Genomic DNA, 20919 nt, shown 5'->3' on the forward strand with positions numbered 1-20919 from the left:
AGATGCTGAAATATGTGGACAGGTTGTTGCTTCTCCTTAGTGCCCCTATGGCATTCTTATGTATTCACATTGAAAAATAAATATTTGTTTTTGTAATGGTAGATATTGAATCAAATGTCATTTCTTTTTCTTTGTGTGTGATTTTGTCACTTTGAGCTTGAGGTTAATCTTACTGTGGAAAAGTTGTAGTCTACAATGGGTTGTTATGCAAAGTTTGCAACTGTTCTTCATTTGTAAACTGTACATTTCAGAATTTGTGATACTGCAAGACAAGTACAACAGAGTTTTAGGGCCACATTAAGAAAAAACATGTTATTGATCATTTTGAGAATAAAGTCGAAATTTATTCAATTTATTCAATATTTTGAAAAAAAAGTTGAAATACAATTTTGAGAAAAAAGTTGAAACATGCAGATTACAGTTGTTGTTTCAACACAGACCAGCACAGTCGTTATGCAAAATGACTTGTTTACATGAGTCAGTGAAGCAAATCAGCCACTCGACCAGGTTTGTGTGGTTTCTCTGACCACATGTAGCTTCTCCACCATCTTTATACTTTTCAGCACCCTGTGTTTATGTGCTAAAAGAGAAACGACGTCCTTCCTTGTTACTAAAACCGATTCTGAAGAACAATTTCACAAACTCAGAGGGTACAGCAGCTGTCGAAACAACTGTATAATCTCCACATTTTGACTTTATTCTCAGAATGATCAATAATATTTTTTTCTTAATGTGACCCCAATACTCTGTCATACAAAAGTCTAATGTTTAAAAATAGACATAAATTAAAACATACCAAAGTAAAGCGATCTATCTCCTTTCATCTCAGACAGCGCTGGCAGTAATATTAACCTGTCAGTTAACATTACTGCCATGTTGTGGCCACAGTTGGTTGTTGCCACTGAAAACTGTGCTTCTTTCAATCTCATAGAAAACTGCAGCTCTCTGTGTTTTGACGGTTTTGTCCATCTCCTGTTAACAATGACTGGAGCTGTGCAAGCTGAGAGGCCAGCAGCTTTTTTCCTGGTGGCTTGCACATGATGGCATGCCTGGCAAGCTGCCGCTGAATCTGCTTTCACTGCTCTGAGATCAGTTAGGATCTATGCTTCAGATGGGAACACAGAGAGCATTAGCCAGTAAATGATCTTCACTAATTTAGATTCATAACAGACGAGTTTGCTTGGCCAACATGTGTGATGCAGATAAGATGAAGCTTGAAAAGGTTGTAGTAATGTGGTCCACACAGGACAGCCACTACAGACTTATGATGTTTAGAATATGATGCGACATTAAACAGTATTAAAAACGAGCCATCTTCTCTGCTTGCCCTTCTGTGATTCAGCCACAACTGTGGTTGAATTGGACTTGAGTTTTCAGAACCACAGGATTTCACCACTTCTGTGTCTGTAGTTGGGGTCATAACTCTGTGGCAACGATCTTTTCATTTTCTTCACTGTAGTTGCTCGTGGTTTGATGTGCAGTCTATGCCTCTGGCTGTACTCTGCTGCGAGTATGTTATTGTACTGTGAATCATCTTTTCCAGCTGAAAGTAAACTCTAAAACCCCGTTAACACTTCTTTCATGGCAACTGCTGGCAGATTGTTGACCAAGTTGCTCCAATCATGTTCTTTCAGAGGTTGCACAATCTGTGTCTTCTGAACATACGGCAAAATCCCTCTTTTTCCCTTTGTGGTTCAGTGTTTGAGGCCTTGTGGTTTGCTGTTGCCACAGTCTTGTATTTGCCACCCACTGCTACACAAATTGACATGCAATGGTATGTCTACCGAGGTGGTTGATGTCAGGTTGATGTAAGGTAAACGTCCCAATTCATGATCACCTCTCAAAGTGATGTGCAGCTATTGTTCTTCACATTCCTTGATGTTTCATTGGTAGTAAAAGAGAGATATTTCAGTCTTTGAAGTGGGGCTGTAATTTGAAGAGAAAGGCTTTATTGTCTTTAAGCTGAATTTTTTCTACTATGCATAGTAGGACATGTTCATCTTGGATTTTGTGCTGCAATGGCCAAAACCTTTCTTCCCCAAATCTGCACTTTTTGGGTTTCTTTATAATAATTTGATGCTATGCAGGCTCTTCCTTGAACTTTTCTTCGACTGGAGTTCTTTCTCCCGATCAACACCAAAATCTTGCTCAGCTTATTTCTGGGGTTCTCTCTCTAATATAAAGCACCTATAGTGGCTGTTTTTGTGAACTATTGCAATATAAGTAAAATTGGATTGAATTGAAAAATGTGTTACTTAACATCAGAGACGTGATCCGTAAAGCATTTGAGCACTGATTGTATTTGAATGGAACCAACGATAGACCCGGTCCAAACCGGGGGCTTTCCCACAGTGTTGTGAGAAAGAAAACATGTGCTGTTAAATAATTTGGTTAATGAACAAGGACTCTTCTGGACTCTGTCCGAGATAGAACCTCTTATTTTACATGCACGGCCTCTCCACTAATGCGAAAATCTGCAATCCAATTTGCAGAAGCAATCAGCTCCTAATTCTTCTTCTCATGTATGTTTGATTTCCTATTGGTTAGTGCCTTTGAATAATGAATGTGTGTCTCTTGGTGTGGTTAATACTAAAGTGTTTAATGTTTTGTCCCCTTTGCTAAGGATGGAATCGGTGAACTTGGTTCACCAGCCATACACCTTGAGGTCTGTTATATTCTGCTTTCAGAAAATGGTAAAATGATTTACTTATCTGTGGCTAATTTTTTTTGATTACGCGAGAATGACATCCCGCTCTGAAGCACAAAATATGATTTAATATAGTCCACAATAATATCTCTTCCATTTTTATCTTATCAGTTGTTCCAAGATGAAGATTGATACCAGCCTGAATATGCCCCAGCTCCCAGAGGCCCTGTCCCAGGCAGGCCTTCAGTTTACTGTGGCAACTGAGGAGGACTTTGATGAAATCATGGCTATGAGCCAGGACATCTATGGAGGCCTTGACTATCTACCTACTAGATACACTAGCTGGCTGCAGGATACCAACCGTACAGTTATACTGGCACGCAAACATGGAAAAGTGGTAAGTTCACTCAGTAGTAAAAGTTCAGTTCACTGGATAAATGGCTGTAAAGCATCACCCTGATAAATGACCCAGCCAGCCTGAAACCTCAGCAGGTTGCATTCTACATATACATCTACTATACATATAAAACATAAAAAAAAACATATATCTGAATGCTGTTTGTTGATTGGAGCACATAATTAAGTAAATTATCTCTCCTATTAATGGACCGCCAAACTTGCTACTATGAGCTTGAGTAAAACACCCGGCAACTAGATATGACTTCCTCACAAACTAGCAGAGTTGGCCCCTTAGATAAATAAGTAATTAAAGGTATCCATGTCAGCGTGATGGCTTGTAATTTCTTGTCTGTTATCTTCCTTTGTTTGATTGCTTGGTAGATTGCTCTGGAGTCTGTCTGTGTCATCGATGAGGGGGAGACCATGCTGGTGGAAGGTCTCCGTGTTGCCCCCCAGGAAAGGGGCAAGGGCGTGGCAGGTGTTCTGCTACGCTTTTGTGCTGAGCTGGTTAAATCTAGGTATCCAGAGGTCAAAGTATGCCGCTTGACCCGTGATGATAAGCTTGGACCAAAGGACTTTGAAAAGTACCGCATCATAACTAAGCAGGTAGAGTAAATAAATGCTTTGATCTGTCCTGATGTTAAATGGCTTCTTAGTCATCATGAGCCTTTTTGGGCTGTTTGCATGCTTTCAATGCTGCCTTTTCTCTCTCCAGGGAATCCTGCTGATGCGCTTCAGAGCTGAAGACCTCAAGCTGCATCTCTCTGAATTTGGTCTAGAAGGAGACAATGAATCCACTTTGTCCACCTTTTGCTCCAGTCCTCCTCCAGTGCATCTGGACCATACAGCAATCCAGCAGCTGTACTTAAACAGTGACCTGATGCACGGGGTCCTCCCTAACGCAACCATCATTCAAGACTGGCAGCCATTCAAGCTTTTGCCCAGTAACATGGCAATCCTACTAAAGAAGGAGATTGACTGGATGGTGGATGATGTGTCCAATCCTACTGTGGCCAGCCTCTGTACCTTCCCATTCAGGGTCCCCATTGGAGATGACTGGTAAATGTTCCTTCTTCATTTATTGATAGGACTAAATGGATGTTGCTGAAGCAAGTGTACTGACAGTAACACGAACCATTGTCTATAATAGCAACTTTTAATAGTATCACTAGGGAGCACAACAATTTCACTTTTTTCTACACGGTACAGATAGTTTCTATAGAGACCGTTCTTATTCCCAACGCGTAACATACTGACGATTTGTCACGTCCTGAGGCGTCCCATAGCACCTATGATATGCACCGTGTATTGCAGCCCTAACCTTAACCACAGTCTCAATTGTATTAGATAGTGTTTCCAAAGCGATTAATGATGAGAAAGCAAAATAAATTTACATGTTTCATTCCAAATGGTTCTCATGTGTCCGACTGCGTAACATACCGACGATTTGGCACATGGCGTCGAACGTTACGTTTTGGGATGAGAACGTGTTGTTTCTATAATGTGGTCATTGCATTTACAATCATACTGCTAAGAATGGGAAACTGTTTTCACACAGTCATGATGTTTTCTTTAACCAGGTATTACCTGAACATCGACATGTTTGGTAAAGACCTCGCCCTGGCTCGACAGCAGTTCTTGTACCACCTGCAGCGCCATACTGCCACCTTGAAGGGTCATGTGATGTGCCAGATGTTCCTAGACCCACCGCTTTGGAAGGCCATGGCTGAATTCTGCCACGACACCCTGAGTGTGGAGCTGGTGAAAGAGTATACTGAGCAATGCGTGGTGGAGTGTGATCTCATCTAGTTGCAGAAGGTGGATGCAAATAAGGAGAAGTTGTCGAGGCATGACAGGAAGGAAGACAAGGGTTTAAACAACAAGAAAGTAACACAAATACAAATAAACACAACACTCTGTACTGAGGAGCAAAATCAAGTAAACAAAATGTAGTTTTAGATACAAAACAAAACCTTGAAGAACTAACAATACACAGACACATGATGGGAACTTAAAATCATCTACATCATGTAATCAACTACAATAGGTCTATGATTAATGCCGAATTTATAAAGTTTATAGTAATTAACTGGTACACTGGACGCGTTGATTTTGCTACTGAGGTGTATTTAACATGTCGTTTCCTCAAAAAAACAAGAGAAGGAACAAAATAACACAAATACCTCTTTCCATGGATCTAAAATGGACTTGTGGAAAAGCACTAAAACACCCTGTTGTTTTTTTAAATGATTTTCAAAGAATGATCAAATCTGATAGAGTCCAACAGAGTCACATAGGATGCGAATACACGTGAGGATTATTGTCCTGACGAGAGGTCGTGAATTCAATCAGAAGTTAGAAAAGTTCTTTAATTTCACTGAATAAAAAGCAAACTGTTTTTGTCATTGCTATAAGTCTTGCGCGGACCCTATTGCAGTTGAGCTACAAAGATGTAAAAAAATTAAAAAGTGATGAACGTGAGGATACTTTTCCCACACACTGTCGTAAAGTAAAATTGTGCAAACAAAGTGCAACAGCTCATTTTCAATTCTGTTCTCTGTGTAAATATGGAAATTCTAAATATGTGTAATGCTGAATTGGGTTGTCAAATCTGCACATTTCTAAAGGCACTTTATTAAAACTACCCTTGAAGGTTGTGTCTACATTATATCGAGAATCAATCGTTTGGGATCAAAAACAGCGCCCTCCAGAATGTTCGGGGCAAAGACAGCACATTTTTGCAGCTTTGCCTCTAAACAGCACCACTGTGGAAATCACAAATCAATATGTTACTGAAGTGCAAGCTTTCAGGTTTAATTTAAGGGGTTTTACAAAAATTATGCATGAGCTGTATAGTATAAAATGGCGTAGTCCCCCTACCTTTCAGATGTTCAAAAATAAATGGAACAATTGACTGACAGATGCTTTTGTGGCAGGTGAGGCCTGCTTCACTGTTATTTAGTGAAAAAGAAAGCAGACATAATATTTGAAGGTTAATCATAATTCAAAGTGTTTCACTGTAAATTTACTGTAATTTTAAAACAAAATCTTGCAGGTGAAGAACGTCGACATTACCAAAGGTTGATTCTGTTCATCTGGACGTTTTCAGTGGGAGAAAAGTTTCGTCACTCATCCAGGTGACTCCTTCAGTCTCAGCTGACTGCAGGTTTCCCCAACCTTATAAATAGCAGGAAATTGGCTGGAAAGGTCCAGCCAATCCAGGAGAGAAGGACAACGGCTGACTAAGAGAAAACCTGTAGTGATCCCATATGTGTCAGGAGTATCGGAGCAGTTGATTTTTTCTAAACACCAGGTCTCTGTGGCTTTTAAACCCCAAAACACGCTGCGCCAAAAGCTGGTCCACCCCAAGGATCGGGTCCCCCGACACAAACAGAGTAACATAGTGTACGCTGTTAAGTGCCAGGAGGATTGTCAGGATTTATTCATCGGGGAAACCAAACAACCTCTGGCTACAACACAGCAGAGCCACCTCGTCAGGCCAGGACTCTGCAGTCTATTTACTCCTACAGGCCAGTGACACTCTTTCAATGATGAGGATGTAAAAACCTGGACAGGGAGGAACGCTGGTTTGAGGGCGGAGTCACGGAGGCCATTTACGTGAAAAGAGAAAGACCATCTCTGAATCGAGGAGGGGGCCTAAGGGTACATCTGTCACCATCTTACAATGCTGTGATTGCAGCCATTCCCCAACTCTCTGTGAATGGTGCTCATGGTTATTGATCAGTGGGTTTTGATCAGTGGTTGTTGATCAATGGTCATGAGAATCTGCATGATTAAGATTAAGGAACTGACCTCACAGCCCATCGTTCCTTCAGTGGGCTGGTTTCAGTCATTATGCAAATATCCTGTTTATAAGATTGAAAGCTGCAGTCAGCTGAGACTGAAGGAGTCACCTGGTGATGACGAAACGTTTCTCCCACAAAACGCAAAAATCCACAGTGCTCATCCTTTAAACACACTCTTCACCAACCTTACAAGGCGAGTTGTGTTCATACAACCTGTAACGTTACTTTGAGTTAGGAGATAAAGATATGAGGTCCATCTCAGTCCATACGTCCATGTGCAAGCACACTTCTCCCACACTACAGAGAGCAGTGGCGCACACTTGTGACATCATTAACATTAACTTAAGTTGTCTTAAAGAGACACCACACAATTGTGACTATTACACACAGCATCTGCCTAACATGGTGGAGCCAGCATCGTGCCAGTGAAACTGGGTCACTGACAACGTGACTGCTGATAGAAGCAGCAGAATTCATTGTGAAGTGTGCAGCGCTTTATTCTCTGCTCAGACCTAACCAAACGATGCTCAGACAGAAAATGATCAGACAGCACTAACAGTGCAAACAGATTAGGACCCAAATCATACTGAAAAAGCAACCCAACAGTTTCTCAAGGTAAAAGAAACGGGACGTTCTTCCATGCCCAAGTCTCACATGTCTCAACCCAGCAAGCACCAAATCACAACAGCCACCTCAAGGAGCTTTAGGTGTTAAGGTAAAGACCCTGAAACATAGAGAGCAAGCCCCAACAGTCAGCCAAGCAACCAGCAGGGGGTAGGAGAGAGAGCCAGAGCTCAGGACACACTGTGGAAGAGGGCCACAGTTTCATAATAACTGAGGATTAAATCCAAAGTGGTATGTCAGCACATAGAGGGAAATCTATTTTTGTCTTGAGTAAAGATCGAGCTGAGCAACTCAAAGGAAACAACATTTGCTGATGTCCATTGTTTCTAGACTTCAAGCAGACATTGGTTGAAAAATGCAGTCCTTCGTTTTTTAAAGTGTCTTAAAATTGATGTTAAGACATAAATTTATGTTATCCCAGAAATTTTGAACCTCTGAAAATGGGGCTTTGCAAAACAAGTCATTGAATTTTTCTGTTAAACCCTTTAAATTAGAGCTGACTGTCAGCTCATCAATCACAGTTTTTTTTAATTTACAATCCACTGTGGAGTTGTCCAAAGGCAAAACTTTGTCCCAAACATTATGAAGGGCGCTTTAGTAATTTACTAATTTTGGGTAACATCATCTTTAACCAGCATTACCTTGGGAATGTCAACAGCAGGAATGGACAGGTCAAATATGGACAGGTTTATGCTTTTTCTTTTAAACACATGTTACTGAGTTCATATGTAACTGCTGCAATACCATTATTAACTTCTTAAAAGGTAAGACAAATTTAGGCTTGAGTACTTTCTTACAACAATGCCAAACAAAAATGCTAATGTTTCAAAAATACTTCGCTGATGACTGTGCAGCTTACTGGCTTTGTATAAAACAGAGACGAACGTTATGAAAGTAAAAGTTTGCGTTAACAAATGATTTAGTATATTGTTACATTTTTAATGTCAAGTAGCCTTCAAGGATCTTTTTCAAAGATAATATTAGTTTGTGTACAGCTAGACCTCGCCCAATAAAATCACAACACTTTAAACACAAACTCGACTGCTTTTTAATGCAAAATGTTTCGATCCACAATGAGAAACAGCTTTAGTGTTACTTTTATAGGCTATTTAAGTGTGCTCTGCTGGATGTGTTTGCATGATTGTCCTGAAAAGTGTTCTAAGGAAAAATCTTTGGCTTTTGAAATCAGCGCCATCATCATATAAAGTTTTTTTGGTCTATTTTGTCTAAAATGTTACTTTACCACCAAATTCCAGCACAAATGTGTTCAATTTGGTAGAGTCTCACCTGTCTGTACTGCATTAGTGCTTTATCTACAGCATATTTCATTTTTACGAGGAAGCTTTATGGCCTAACTGTTCTTTATAATTCTTCACCGAACAGAATTGAAATTACATCTGCATCTCCACGTATTATATCTCTATTTCTCTATTTAAATGACCAAATACAGAGAGAGAGTGAGACCAGGTAAATAGTGTGTATCTTTTTAGAAATACACTTTCATTTGTAAAAACTAGTTTCCTTGCCTTGGCAAGCTTTAATCTTGACTCTGACTACCTTCTTCTTCTGGTATGCAAATATACGTGAAAGGATGACTGTGTCTGTTTTATAAGAAAGATAAATCTTTAGTTTTACACAGAATTCATCCTGCTTTTTGAGTCGTCACATCCTCAGCACATTTCTAACAAGACAGGCAGTCAGCTTTTCACTCGATAGGTTGTAACCAAAGAAAGTATATCCTCAGCTAAGCCAGTGTGCCAGAAGAGAGTAACGTTGACAGTATCCCTCTGTCTCACACTGCTGTAAGCAATGCTTTCAGCCTGGCCAACCCTATAAACGTCTGCCTCTTCTGCTGCTTCTCAGTCTTACTCATAAACAAGACTCTTTGTTGTTTACTGGTGAACAAAATACTTTGTTACAATGTGACTGCTGACTGCCGGTTAATCCCGTATTCCATGTTTCCTCCACTTTTAAATCAAAATAACTGAAATTTGTTTCCCAGCTGTGACTCAACCAACCACTAGTTTTCATAATGTACCATAACTTTCTACTGCTGTTGTGTAATGAGAAGTCAGTTTGTTAGGTTGATTTTTGTAATCACAAGAAGTCATTGCAGGGAACAACTGAAAAAAACAACAATAAGTTCATTTTATAGTCTTAAATACACACTGAGACATTCAAATCTTTGAAGCATATATTAAATAAGTTGCTACGTATTTTAATCACAATCAAATAAACATTTTGATAAGCTTAAATGTATCTTTTAATAGCAACTAGGGCTAGCTTAGGCAAAGAAATGGATCAAGCTTAGTTACTTTTTGTCATAAAAAAATATATATGAACAAGGTGTTTGGCTCTGAAAAAAATCGTGTATTTATTGGAAAGCGACTGCAGAGAATGTGACCACATTCATTAGCAAACTGTGCAGCTCTGCAACATGTTCCTCTCTACGTTGGTTAACAAGTTTATTAGGCCTCCTGTCAGAATAAGAACAAAACACAAATATTTATAAATCTGTCGAAACCTGTTTACAAATAAATTCATATTGTTATTTATAATAATAAACTAAATTAACATTTTTACACCCAAAATTAATCCAGCACATTGGACTTTCCTAAAAAGTCTAAAATGAATGAATCATAATATTCAACCAGTAAAACTTCTGTTCAGAAATGCAAGAAAAAAAATGTAATTTGGCAACTAAATAAAAAAGTGCATAACAATTATTACCATCATTATTATTATTTTGTTTTTTGTGTTAACCAGTAAATTTGAAAACCCATGGGTAACAACATTAATTATATTTTAACACTTAACATATAATTCTGATTACACAGCTTGTGCATACTGGTGGACTGACCAGCACAGAAACACAGAAAACAAATAATTACCAAGACTTTGGTATAAACGTGACATTTGGTGGTCTAACAAATTTGTTATACACTCAAACTCACAATTTGTTTAAATGCAAACGTTTGGGGTGTGCGTAGTGTTAGGCAAAGTTTGCAGATCTCCACCTAAAACTTATTTCCTTATTAACAAACTAAATCGACATAATCACAACAATTTGGTTGCTGTTGAGAAAACAGCCATGATTCTTCGGTATGCTAGCTTCTGTAAAAGACAGTGGTTGCACAGTCAATACACACGATTTTGTATTTAGTTATTTGCAGGATCCTGTGCTTGGAGGTTAGAAAACTACAGAAACATACACACAACCTAAGGGATTTTCATTGTCCATGTTCCAGTGGTTCATTGCTACTTTTGGACAATTAGATATTTAAAAAGCCGTTTGTCAGTTTAAGAATTACGACACTTTACAGCTGACACTGGCACAAATCACCAGCAAGCACAAATCAAATGACATATTTAATTGTTCGGACAATAGGAACAAAATATTTTAATATCAATTCAGTCAGCTTAAGATTGGCTTCAGCACCTGTGCTGCTTTCAAGCCTGAGGATATGAATTGGGGACAGTATATTAAACGACTAAGTCATAGATCAGACAGGCTTCCATCGTTTTCATGCCTTTTCTTTGCTTAGACTCATTTACGCAGTAAATACCACACAAAAAGAATATGTTCAGGCGATTTCGTGCTCATGACTGAGCCGTGTGTGCAACAGGAAAGCTGGAAAAAGTGCCAAATTTCATGCTGAACTGGTTATCTGAATGAATTTATGAAAGAGCGGCAATTTTTGTTGTTGTTGTTGTTGTTTTCAATGCAAGACTTGTTTGAAAATTCATTTAAACTTTGCCTGGTTTGTTAAATAACCTATAATAACCTATTTAATTTGAGGTCAGTTATATCACTTTGTCTTAAAGATGTGAGGATTGTTTACTTAGTATACAAGTAAATAAACAAAGACAAAGGCATTATAGGGCAAAGTATTATATTAATGTATGTTTTATGAATTGCTGTATATGCCATTAAGTTAGTGGGTAAGCAACATGCACTTTAATTGTCTTTGGCAATAATAGCTAAGCTCCCATCATATGTAAAGCAGTCTCAACCTCACGTTCTTGTCACACATCTCAATGTGCAAAAACAATGATGCAGCGTCATAATGTAAAACGTCAAAACTCTGTCAGTCTGTTCCTTCGAACGTGAACCACGTCACAGGAGACATGTAGAGCAGTTACACATGAAAATGAAATCATATATTTTATTCTCTAAACAGACTAACAGATTAACAGAACAAACATTGTTTAACGTGTGCTGAAACTATGATGCAGGTTTGGGTTTATTATAAAACCAGGAGATAACAAAATATACTCGTACATTTAGTGTTGTAGCTACTTTATGTGTGTGTGATTCCATTTTGTGAAACCCAATAAGTTTTCATTTCAGAGGAAAATATTATTCTTTTTACTCCCGTACATTAACAGCTGTGTTGTCATTAGAAACCTTGAAAACTAATAATGTTACATGCAAAATAGAAATAAGATACATTTTTAAGAAGTTAGATTAGCAATTGTGATGCAAAAATGTGTAGTATTCAAAAAACCTTTTCTTTTCATGTGTTCAGTGATGCAAATCTTGACTATATGTACTTTTCAGCCTTCCCTGTGCTTCATTTATATTGCTTGCTTAAACATGTCTTGAATGATAAGGCCTGGGACCTCTAGAATGACATGAACAAACCTTTCTCATTTGTTGTATTTTAAGTAAAGGCAAGTAACGAGTCTGTGTTTTCTTCGACATTATTTTTCTCTTTCTGTTTAAGATGTTTTTAAATACTCTGAGGATTAGCGAATAGCTGATATCTGTTAAGACATAGTTCCACATTTGAAGGAGTCGTGTTATTTCCTGTCTTTAGAGAGTGAGGTGACAGGAGTTTAAATTAAAACACAATTTAGCTGGCTTTATTTTAAGGCTACAAACATCAAGCACATCTATAAACGGAAAAGCTTTCTGAAGGTCATTTGCTGCTTTTTGTTTGTGTTTTCTAATTTTCAGTCTTATAAGCAGCTTGTTACAAAAACACATATTTTCCCTTCTTTAGTCAAATCTACAAAAAATACCAAAGATAAAAAGGTTTGATGGATGTAACATTGTATTTTTATACCTGCAAAGGGATTTCTACAGCGCTGGACAAAAACTTCTTAGAACCTAACTGGTGATGTGTTTATTAAAGTATGCTGGCATGTATACCAACACACAGAGGGTGGATCTGAGTAGATACACTAACCCAGAGCTATCTACAACAATGCTATTTATACAGGACACAAAAAGCAAGAGTGGAGCAACTTAGAAGAGTGGAAGGGACGCTAATTATATGCAAAGAACAAAAGGTAAGTGAAAAAGTGACCGGGCAATGACCATGAGGTATGCTGAGTGAGGTGGGATAGAAGTCCTCTCATTACATCTGAGAGAGAGACAACAGGACTTAATATCCAGGTAATAGAGCGCTATAACATCTATCTGCATGTGATCATGACAACAGTTAATCCTGCTCAAATCTAATCAAAGTATTATTAAGAAATAAAGAATAAATATGATGAGTAAGAAAATTGGCACTGTTATGGCAACGATGTGTCCCTGTCTCTGTGTGTGTTTGGGAGCATGGTAGATATGGTGTGTGTGTGTGTGTGTGTGTGTGTGTGTGTGTGTGTGTGTGTGTGTGTGTGTGTGTGTGTGTGTGTGTGTGTGTTAGAGAGAGATTGTAAAAGACAGTAAGATGTAAGAATCCCTGACTTTTAACATGATTTTTAAAAATAAGTTGAGGATACTGTGACTGACAGAGTAAGGTGAGGAAAAGCATTCCTGTGTAACTGAGCTAAAAAGAAATCATGTTAAAATGATTAAAGATGATTTTAATGAAGTAACCTCTGCTGTAGTTAAAGTGGTGAAAAGTCAGAGAGAGAGGATAATGTGTCTGGACACTGGGTGATTGTCATCTCAGGAGATGTGACTTTCAGAGAGAAAGAGGGGAGGAGGAAGACGAGGGTGCATGTGGGCGAGTATAAAAGAATATGCCTAGGAACATTTGGGGTTTCCTTACATGAGGAAGAGGACATAAGCGCTGCCCTGGGACTCCACAGCTGGAAATTACAGCAAGAATTGCTAGAGGAGCAGCCATCGCCCGAACACTGTGGACTCACACAGTAGTTTTATATCTGTCTCTGCTCATTGTTGCCATGTTGGCGTATAACCTCAAAGGAGTTTTCCACTGGATTACAGCTTCCAAGGATTTGCCTCCTTTCCTATTTCAGTGTATCTACAAGGAACAGAGATAACTGTGTCGTGGACAAAGCCCTTCTCTCCCCAACCTCCCTCCTCTCAGCATCAGATCAGACCTGGAGGGGCGTGACTGGGACCTGATCTGAACTGGAGCAGTGCTCTGTGTGCAGGGCGTGGTCTGCAGGGGAGGCAGACTCACCTGCACGGCATACAATACAATACAACTTTATTTATATAGCACATTTAAACAAAGTGCTTTACACTAGAAACAGCATCTGCACTCACACCTCGCCGGCCTAAAGTCTGTGCTGACTGACTGTTGTGGTTGTTGTTGGTATGTGTCCGGCAGTGAGCTGCAGAGATGTAGCTGTGTTGTGTGTAACAGCAACCGTGGTTTATAAAAGTATGCTGAAAAGCATGAGCGAGTGGTCGTGTCTGCCGTGCGTCTTTCACACTCTGTTATTGGACTTCTGTGGAAACTACAGTTTTTCCATAATGAACACCATGTTTGAACATAAGGGTGGCATCATATCATCAGATCTGCTGTCATATGTCGTGGACAATTGGGTGAAGAGAGGGGCGGAGCTGTCAACTGATCACCACCTGGTGGTGAGTTGGATCGGGTGGCAGGGAAGACGCTGGACAGACGTGGCACGTCCAAAGCTATAGCAGGCCTCTGCTGGGGACGCCTGGCAGAGGCCTGAAGAGCTTTGGTGGTATTTTTATGGAGGCTGGGGACACTGAACGGACCATATTCAGCACCTCCATTGCTGAGACTGCTACAGTCAGCTCCTGTCACAGTGGTAACCCCTGAACCAGACGGTGGACACCAGAGAAGGGGGCCATCAAGCTGAGGAGAGCGTTGAATCAGGCTTGGTTAGCCTACAGGACTTTGGCGGTAGCTGATGGGTACTGGCAGCTTAGCAGAATGCGGCTCAGGCAGTGGCTGAAGCAAAAACTCGGGTGTGGGAGGAGTTTGGTGAGGCCAAGGGAAAAGTTTAGATGCCTTAAAGCCATCCTGACAAAACGTCAGGCAACTCAGGGATAGAAAGTGGTGCTCTGCATGCTGAAGTGGCAGTTCAGCCCTTTGATTCATGTTACAGCAGCTCATGAGTGAATGAACATGGTGCAAGTATTTTAAAAGTACACTTTTCCTAACACTTAAATTTACTTGAGTAGGGTTAGAGGCTGCCACGTCAGCATGCTGTCAAGTTCTATACTCTAGTTAATGACTTACGGCAATAATTTTATTCAGGTGTGTTGCAACAGGGACACATGGAAAGGTTGCAGGACAGCAGCCCTCGAGGACTGGAGTTAGTGACCCCTGCTACAAAGGGACCCTTTGTAGGGTCTCAGCCTTTGTCAGTGTTAAAAGGATCATACCTATACTGCAGCAAGCCACTAGGGGGCAACTGTGATATTTTATCCATATTTGTGAGGCTGTCAAGTGAGGAAACTGATGCCACTGGAAGACTGACATCCAGGCCGCTGGTGACGCGAAGGCTGCTCTAAGTGCCTTTTGGATGGCTTGTCCCCAAAAGTATGACAAATATGTATGAAGCTTATGTGTAAATTCAATTAGAAAGATCTATGGCCTACATCTGTCTGCTCTCAGGTGCTGCTGGATGAATCTAAGGTTTATCACATTGACTTTCTCACAGTGTCAAGCTGTTTGTGTGTCCAGGCTAATCACCTTCTCCAGGCCAATCAGCATCCATGCTGTGTTCTCGAGATCTTACTGTGCATCTGTCTTTTGCACACACATTTTGTCCAATCCACCTCATCTCCACCTCTCATCACTCAAGCTCCATTCAAGCCACCTTCATCTCCACCACCAGCATGTAGGCTCGGGGGGATCCTGCTCTAATCCTTTTCACAGCTGGAGCTCCGTTCTGCTGAGACGGGCCATCGGAGTCTGTTATCTTTATGGTTATATATCTATATTCTGTTCATCAACAAATGATGGTGATTCTGTTGCTGCTGCTGTTGTAAATTTGGTAGAATAAAAATGAAATTAATTTGGTGAGTCAACAGCAAAGGATGAGGGGCAGTTTTACCAAGGTTCATCCTCCAGCACAAACTCCGAGTTATTTGACAAATGATGAATTTGTCCTTGTGAACTTTAGGTTACATGAGCAGTAAACCCACAGAATAATCAGAGACCTTTTTTTTTCTCGGTGATAAACTATAGAAATATATTCGTTTGAGCAATACAGTCTTTCAGAGAATGTTCTATAGTTCTTTCAAAGCATACTTGCTGTAGTCCTTTGCTGAGACTTGTTCAACTAAACTTAATCTTTCATGGTGCCTCAGTTCTCCAGAGCTGATGTTGCCAGCTTTTGTCTTCTCTCCGCATCAGTTTCTATCTTTCCTGTCTTTCTGTGATCGTTTGAGGTTGTCTGTGCTCCTGAGTGACACTCATTCCAGGTAGACATTATTTGGCACCTTAGCTTTTTGCCTTAAAGGAACTTTCTTTGTTGCTTCCTGTGTTCAGACCGTCCCTGGGTTTCCTCCTTTTACCTCTGGGGTCCCATTTCCCCTGCGATTTTGTAGATGTCCTGTTGAAGCACTGGGAGTAATGCACTGAACTTTGATTGTCTCAAGGTCTGCTCTTGAGTCCACTCCATCATTTATAACTGCCATAATTATTACATCATTATTGCATGTGTGTTTTGTTTAAATACAATTTTAAGTAAGCCTATTTTTATGAATAATAATTTATTTGTGTTAACACTACATGAGAAAACGCAAATATGTTTACATTTTGTGTTGCCTGGGGGCCTGTTTTAGTGTCGCACTGCATTCCTGCCAGGAGTCAATATTAAATGTGGGAGGAGTTTACAGTCCACAAAAAAATGAATTATGCTTAACCCTTGTATGGTGTTCGGGTCTGTGAGACCCGTGTTCAGTTTTTTTCAAAAGAAAAATTAAACAATTAATTATTTTTTCACGTGTAAATGTGTTGTGTCTTTCCACTCACTCCACTTGATTATAACTGATTTATTTATAACATTTTATATAAAAGAAAAACGAGAAGCACATTAATTCATAAATGTGATCTAACAAAGGTAAAGGGAAAAAATTAACCATGTTTGCTGTTCATATGGCTTGTAATTGGGATGAAGTAAACATCTGTTGAGTAATTTAACATAAAATTGTTTGATAGTGTTAATTTGGAAAGCCAAAACTCTTGCGGGTCCACCAGACCCATGAACACTGGCTGAGTAACAAAAATACGAACACCACACAAGGGTTAAGGGGACATGGACCGCAGATCTAAGTCAAGAAGAGCTTTGCTCTGCAAACTGACTCATTCCCTCTTTGTTGTGTGCAGCAAGGTATGTTTGTTTATTTGTTTATTCTGCGTGGCACACGTTTATAGTTCAATTTGTGCCGTCTGTATGATGTGATGCATGCTTGTTTGTACAATATGATGCATTTTGCACAGTTTGATGGTGAATCTGATGACAGTGATGTTAAAGTGCCAGGTAGCAATTAAATTAATCAGTAACTTGAAAATCCTAGTGTCATGTATTTCTTGGAGGGAGTGATAATTGAACTTGGACCTGCTGAAGTTTCTGTAACCTGCCCGCACTCGATTGTCAAGATGACAATCACAGATAAGACACTCTTTAGCATTAAAGACACACAAGTCTAACAGTGTGTTATGAAGAAATCTATAAGACAGACACTGACATTCGTCCTCTGAAGAATAAGACTCTGAATTCCCTAATAACAATGTATGAAGATGCTCTCCTGGAGTACTCAATGCAACACGCCGCATTCACCCATACTATTATCTATACTTTCAGTGCTTTTCAAATCAAATCAAATCAAATCACTTTTATTGTCACATCACATGTGCAGGCACACTGGCACAGCACATGCGAGTGAAATTCTTGTGTGCGAGCCCCACAAGCAACAGAGATGTGCAAACACAACAACACAAACGAGCAAAATACAAGAATGGCCAACCTGAAACTAATAAATATATGTACAATATATAATAGTGTATGCATTTCTGGATGTGTATACTAAATATTTTCCTACGTGTGTGTGTGTGTGTGTGTGTGTGTGTGTGTGTGTGTGTGTGTGTGTGTGTGTGTATACACATTTTTACAAATTAAATAGTAAAAAAAATAAAATAAAATAATAATAATAATAAAATATATAAAATATACAGAGTTGAATATGTGCAAAACAGTGGCATTTATATACAGTATGGAGTGCATAATGTTGAAGTTCCAGTAGTGAAGCTGAGGTGTCTATGACGTGTTCAGCAGTCTGATGGCCTGATGGAAAAAGCTGTCTCTCAGTCTGCTGGTACGGGACCGGATGCTGCAGAACCTCCTTCCTGATGGAAGTAGTCTGAACAGTTTATGGCTGGGGTGACTGGAGTCCTTGATGATCCTCCCCGCTTTCCTCAGGCACCGCTTCCTGTAGATGTCTTGGAGGGAGGGAAGCTCACCTCCAATTATCCGTTCAGAGCACCGCACTACTCGCTGGAGAGCTTTGCAGTTGTAGGCGGTGCTGTTGCCATACCAGGTGGTGATGCATCCAGTGAGGATGCTCTCAATGGCACAGTGATAGAAGGTCCTGAGGATGCGGGGGCTCATGCCGAATCTTTTCAGTCTCCTGAGAAAGAAGAGGCGCTGCTGCGCCTTCTTCACTGTTTTGTTTGTGTGTACTGACCACGTAAGATCCTCAGCCAGATGTACTCCAAGGAACCGGAAGCTGCTCACTCTCTCCACAGCAGCGCCGTTGATGGTGATGGGGGTGTGTACTTCTCTGCACCTCCGGAAGTCCACTATCAACTCCTTTGTCTTTGCGACGTTGAGGGTGAGATGGTTGTCTTGACACCAGTGGGTCAGGGCGCTGACCTCCTCCCTGTAAGCCGTCTCATCACCGTTGGTGATAAGACCCACCACTGTAGTGTCGTCCGCAAACTTCACAATGATGTTGGAGCTGTTAGTGGCTGTGCAGTCGTAGGTGTAGAGTGAGTATAGGAGAGGGCTCAGTACACACCCCTGTGGAGCACCAGTGTTCAGTGTGATGGGGGATGAGGTGATGCTGCCCAGTCTGACCACCTGGCGTCTGTCAGACAGGAAGCTAAGGATCCAGCTGCAGAGGGAGCTGCTCAGTCCTAGATCCTGCAGTTTCCTGTCCAGCTTCGAGGGAACGATGGTATTGAATGCTGAGCTGTAATCTACAAACAGCATTCTCACATACGTGTCTCTCTTCTCCAGGTGTGACAGGGCAGTGTGTAGTGTCAGGGCTATGGCATCATCAGTGGACCTGTTGTGGCGGTATGCAAACTGTAGAGGGTCCAGTGAGTCGGGTAGTGCAGAGCAGATGAAGTCCCTGACCAGCTTCTCGAAGCATTTGCTTACGATGGGGGTCAGGGCTACAGGTCGCCAGTCGTTCAATGAGGAGATGGTGGAGGATTTGGGTACAGGGACGATGGTGGCCATTTTGAAGCAGGCTGGGACTACAGACAGAGAGAGGGAAAGGTTGAAGATGTGCGTGAACACTCCAGCCAGCTGAGCCACGCATGACTTGAGGACGCGGCCGGGAATCCCGTCCGGACCAGTAGCTTTGCGTGCGTTCACCTTCCTGAAGCACTTCCGCACATCCTCCTCAGACACAGTGTGCGCTCTGACGTCATCCGCGGTGCGGATGGTGTTCGCTGTGTCGAATCTAGCGTAGAATACGTTTAGATCCTCACACAGAGAGGCCGTGGTCTGCGGTGTGCTGGTTTTCCCTCTAAAGTCTGCGATCGTGTTTAGTCCCTGCCACATACTCCGAGGGTTGTCAAACTGTTGTTCCACCCTGTCCCTGTACTCACGTTTGGCTGCTTTGATCGTCTTCCGGAGTTGGTAATGTGCGTGTTTGTAGTCCGATGTGTTCGCGGAGGCAAAGGCGGTGTTCCGTGCCGCCAGTGCCGCGCGAACATCTCCGTTTTTTTTTAACTGACATTCATATTCTGACAACCTACAATTACTACATAATTCCATTTGTTCATTCATAGTTTTGATGCCTTCAGTGAGAATCTACAGTGTAAACATTCATGAAAATACAGAAAAACCATTAAATGAGAAGCTGTGTCCAAACGTCTGACCGGTGTTCCAGATCAACTGGCGTTTAGATCAACTGGCGTTGGTCGAACAGATGTGTGGCAGTCTTGCGTTTCAGGAGCTCCTACCGACAAACCAGCAAAAAAACGCCAAATGTGTCATCTGTGACACTTGTGAGGTTGTCTCAAACACACTCCGTCAGTCTTGATGCTGTTGAACAACAAAATGTTTAAAAATGTGGCGAGTTTACCTGGTGATATCCTCATGCGCGACGCGATCGCGAAAACAGCAAACAAGTAACACCACGCCGTTGTTGTTCACAGGACACAAAGAGTAAACGATCGGGAGACTCTTGTCGTCGTTATCGTTCCACTCGCACGGTTTATTTCACCGAATTCAGCGTTTTTGCTTCACAACTACAGCGAGCAGTTTGCTCTGTGCACCAACATGGAGTCGAGTCAACCAGCGCCACCTCTGGCCAAGTGCCACAGCCTACAGCCAGATCAACTGGTGACACACATCTGCAGCACGTTTGAATTCGTGTCATGCACATTTGTACCTTTCAATTGTGTGTTTGTGCGTCATGCAAATAAACCTTTGAAATGAATGAAATGATATCATGTATTTATTATCAGCCTACATTTGTACAAAATGCCAAATGACATACACATAAGAATCACCATCCTGATATCAATACTTTTGCCCATACGAAAAATGTCGTGAACACACTAATATTTCACCAGTGTTGTAACATCACATGTCGTTAGCATAGTCTGTCTGGGGACTGGTCCAGCTGCTATGTGGTAGTCAGTAGATGGGCTCCACATTGGGGATTATATGCAAGTTTTGGGGACTGTTTATTGCTGATCACTGTGTGACTGCTGTACATTCAGCGTAGCTGCCATCCCCTTACGGATCGTTATGGGATTGACCACACTTATGCAGACTGTATATCACATCCAACTCTGAAATGTGCGTTTGCAGAGGGGAGACACAGGCAGACTATGCTGGCGACATGTGAGTTACAACACTGGTGAAATATTGGTGTGTCATATATTTGTTCACGACATTTTTCTTATGGGCATAAGTGTTGATATCAGGATGGTGATTCTTATGACTATGTGTATGTCATTTGGCATTTTGTACAAATGTAGGCTGATAATAAATACATGATATCATTTCATT

General features: G+C 40.8%; 1 protein-coding gene across 2 annotated transcripts in view; it reads left to right on the plus strand.

Moving 5' to 3' along the window:
- The window catches only part of nat16 (N-acetyltransferase 16), a 41432-nt gene extending 29268 nt beyond the window's left edge, over positions 1 to 12164 (plus strand). For both annotated transcript variants that reach the window (XM_085254818.1, XM_085254811.1), the window contains 4 exons: positions 2819 to 3044; positions 3428 to 3652; positions 3762 to 4105; positions 4627 to 12164. In XM_085254818.1, the coding sequence (XP_085110944.1) occupies positions 2829 to 3044; positions 3428 to 3652; positions 3762 to 4105; positions 4627 to 4855 (1014 nt within the window). In that variant the 5' untranslated portion in view covers positions 2819 to 2828 and the 3' untranslated portion in view covers positions 4856 to 12164. The remainder of the gene's footprint in view (positions 1 to 2818; positions 3045 to 3427; positions 3653 to 3761; positions 4106 to 4626) is intronic.
- Positions 12165 to 20919: the final 8755 nt, after the last annotated feature.

Source organism: Mchenga conophoros, linkage group LG3, assembly GCF_057382185.1.
Source record: "Mchenga conophoros isolate Kocher_MC1m ecotype Shallow Benthic linkage group LG3, M_conophoros_male_GT1.1, whole genome shotgun sequence".
Classification (NCBI taxonomy): domain Eukaryota; kingdom Metazoa; phylum Chordata; class Actinopteri; order Cichliformes; family Cichlidae; genus Mchenga; species Mchenga conophoros.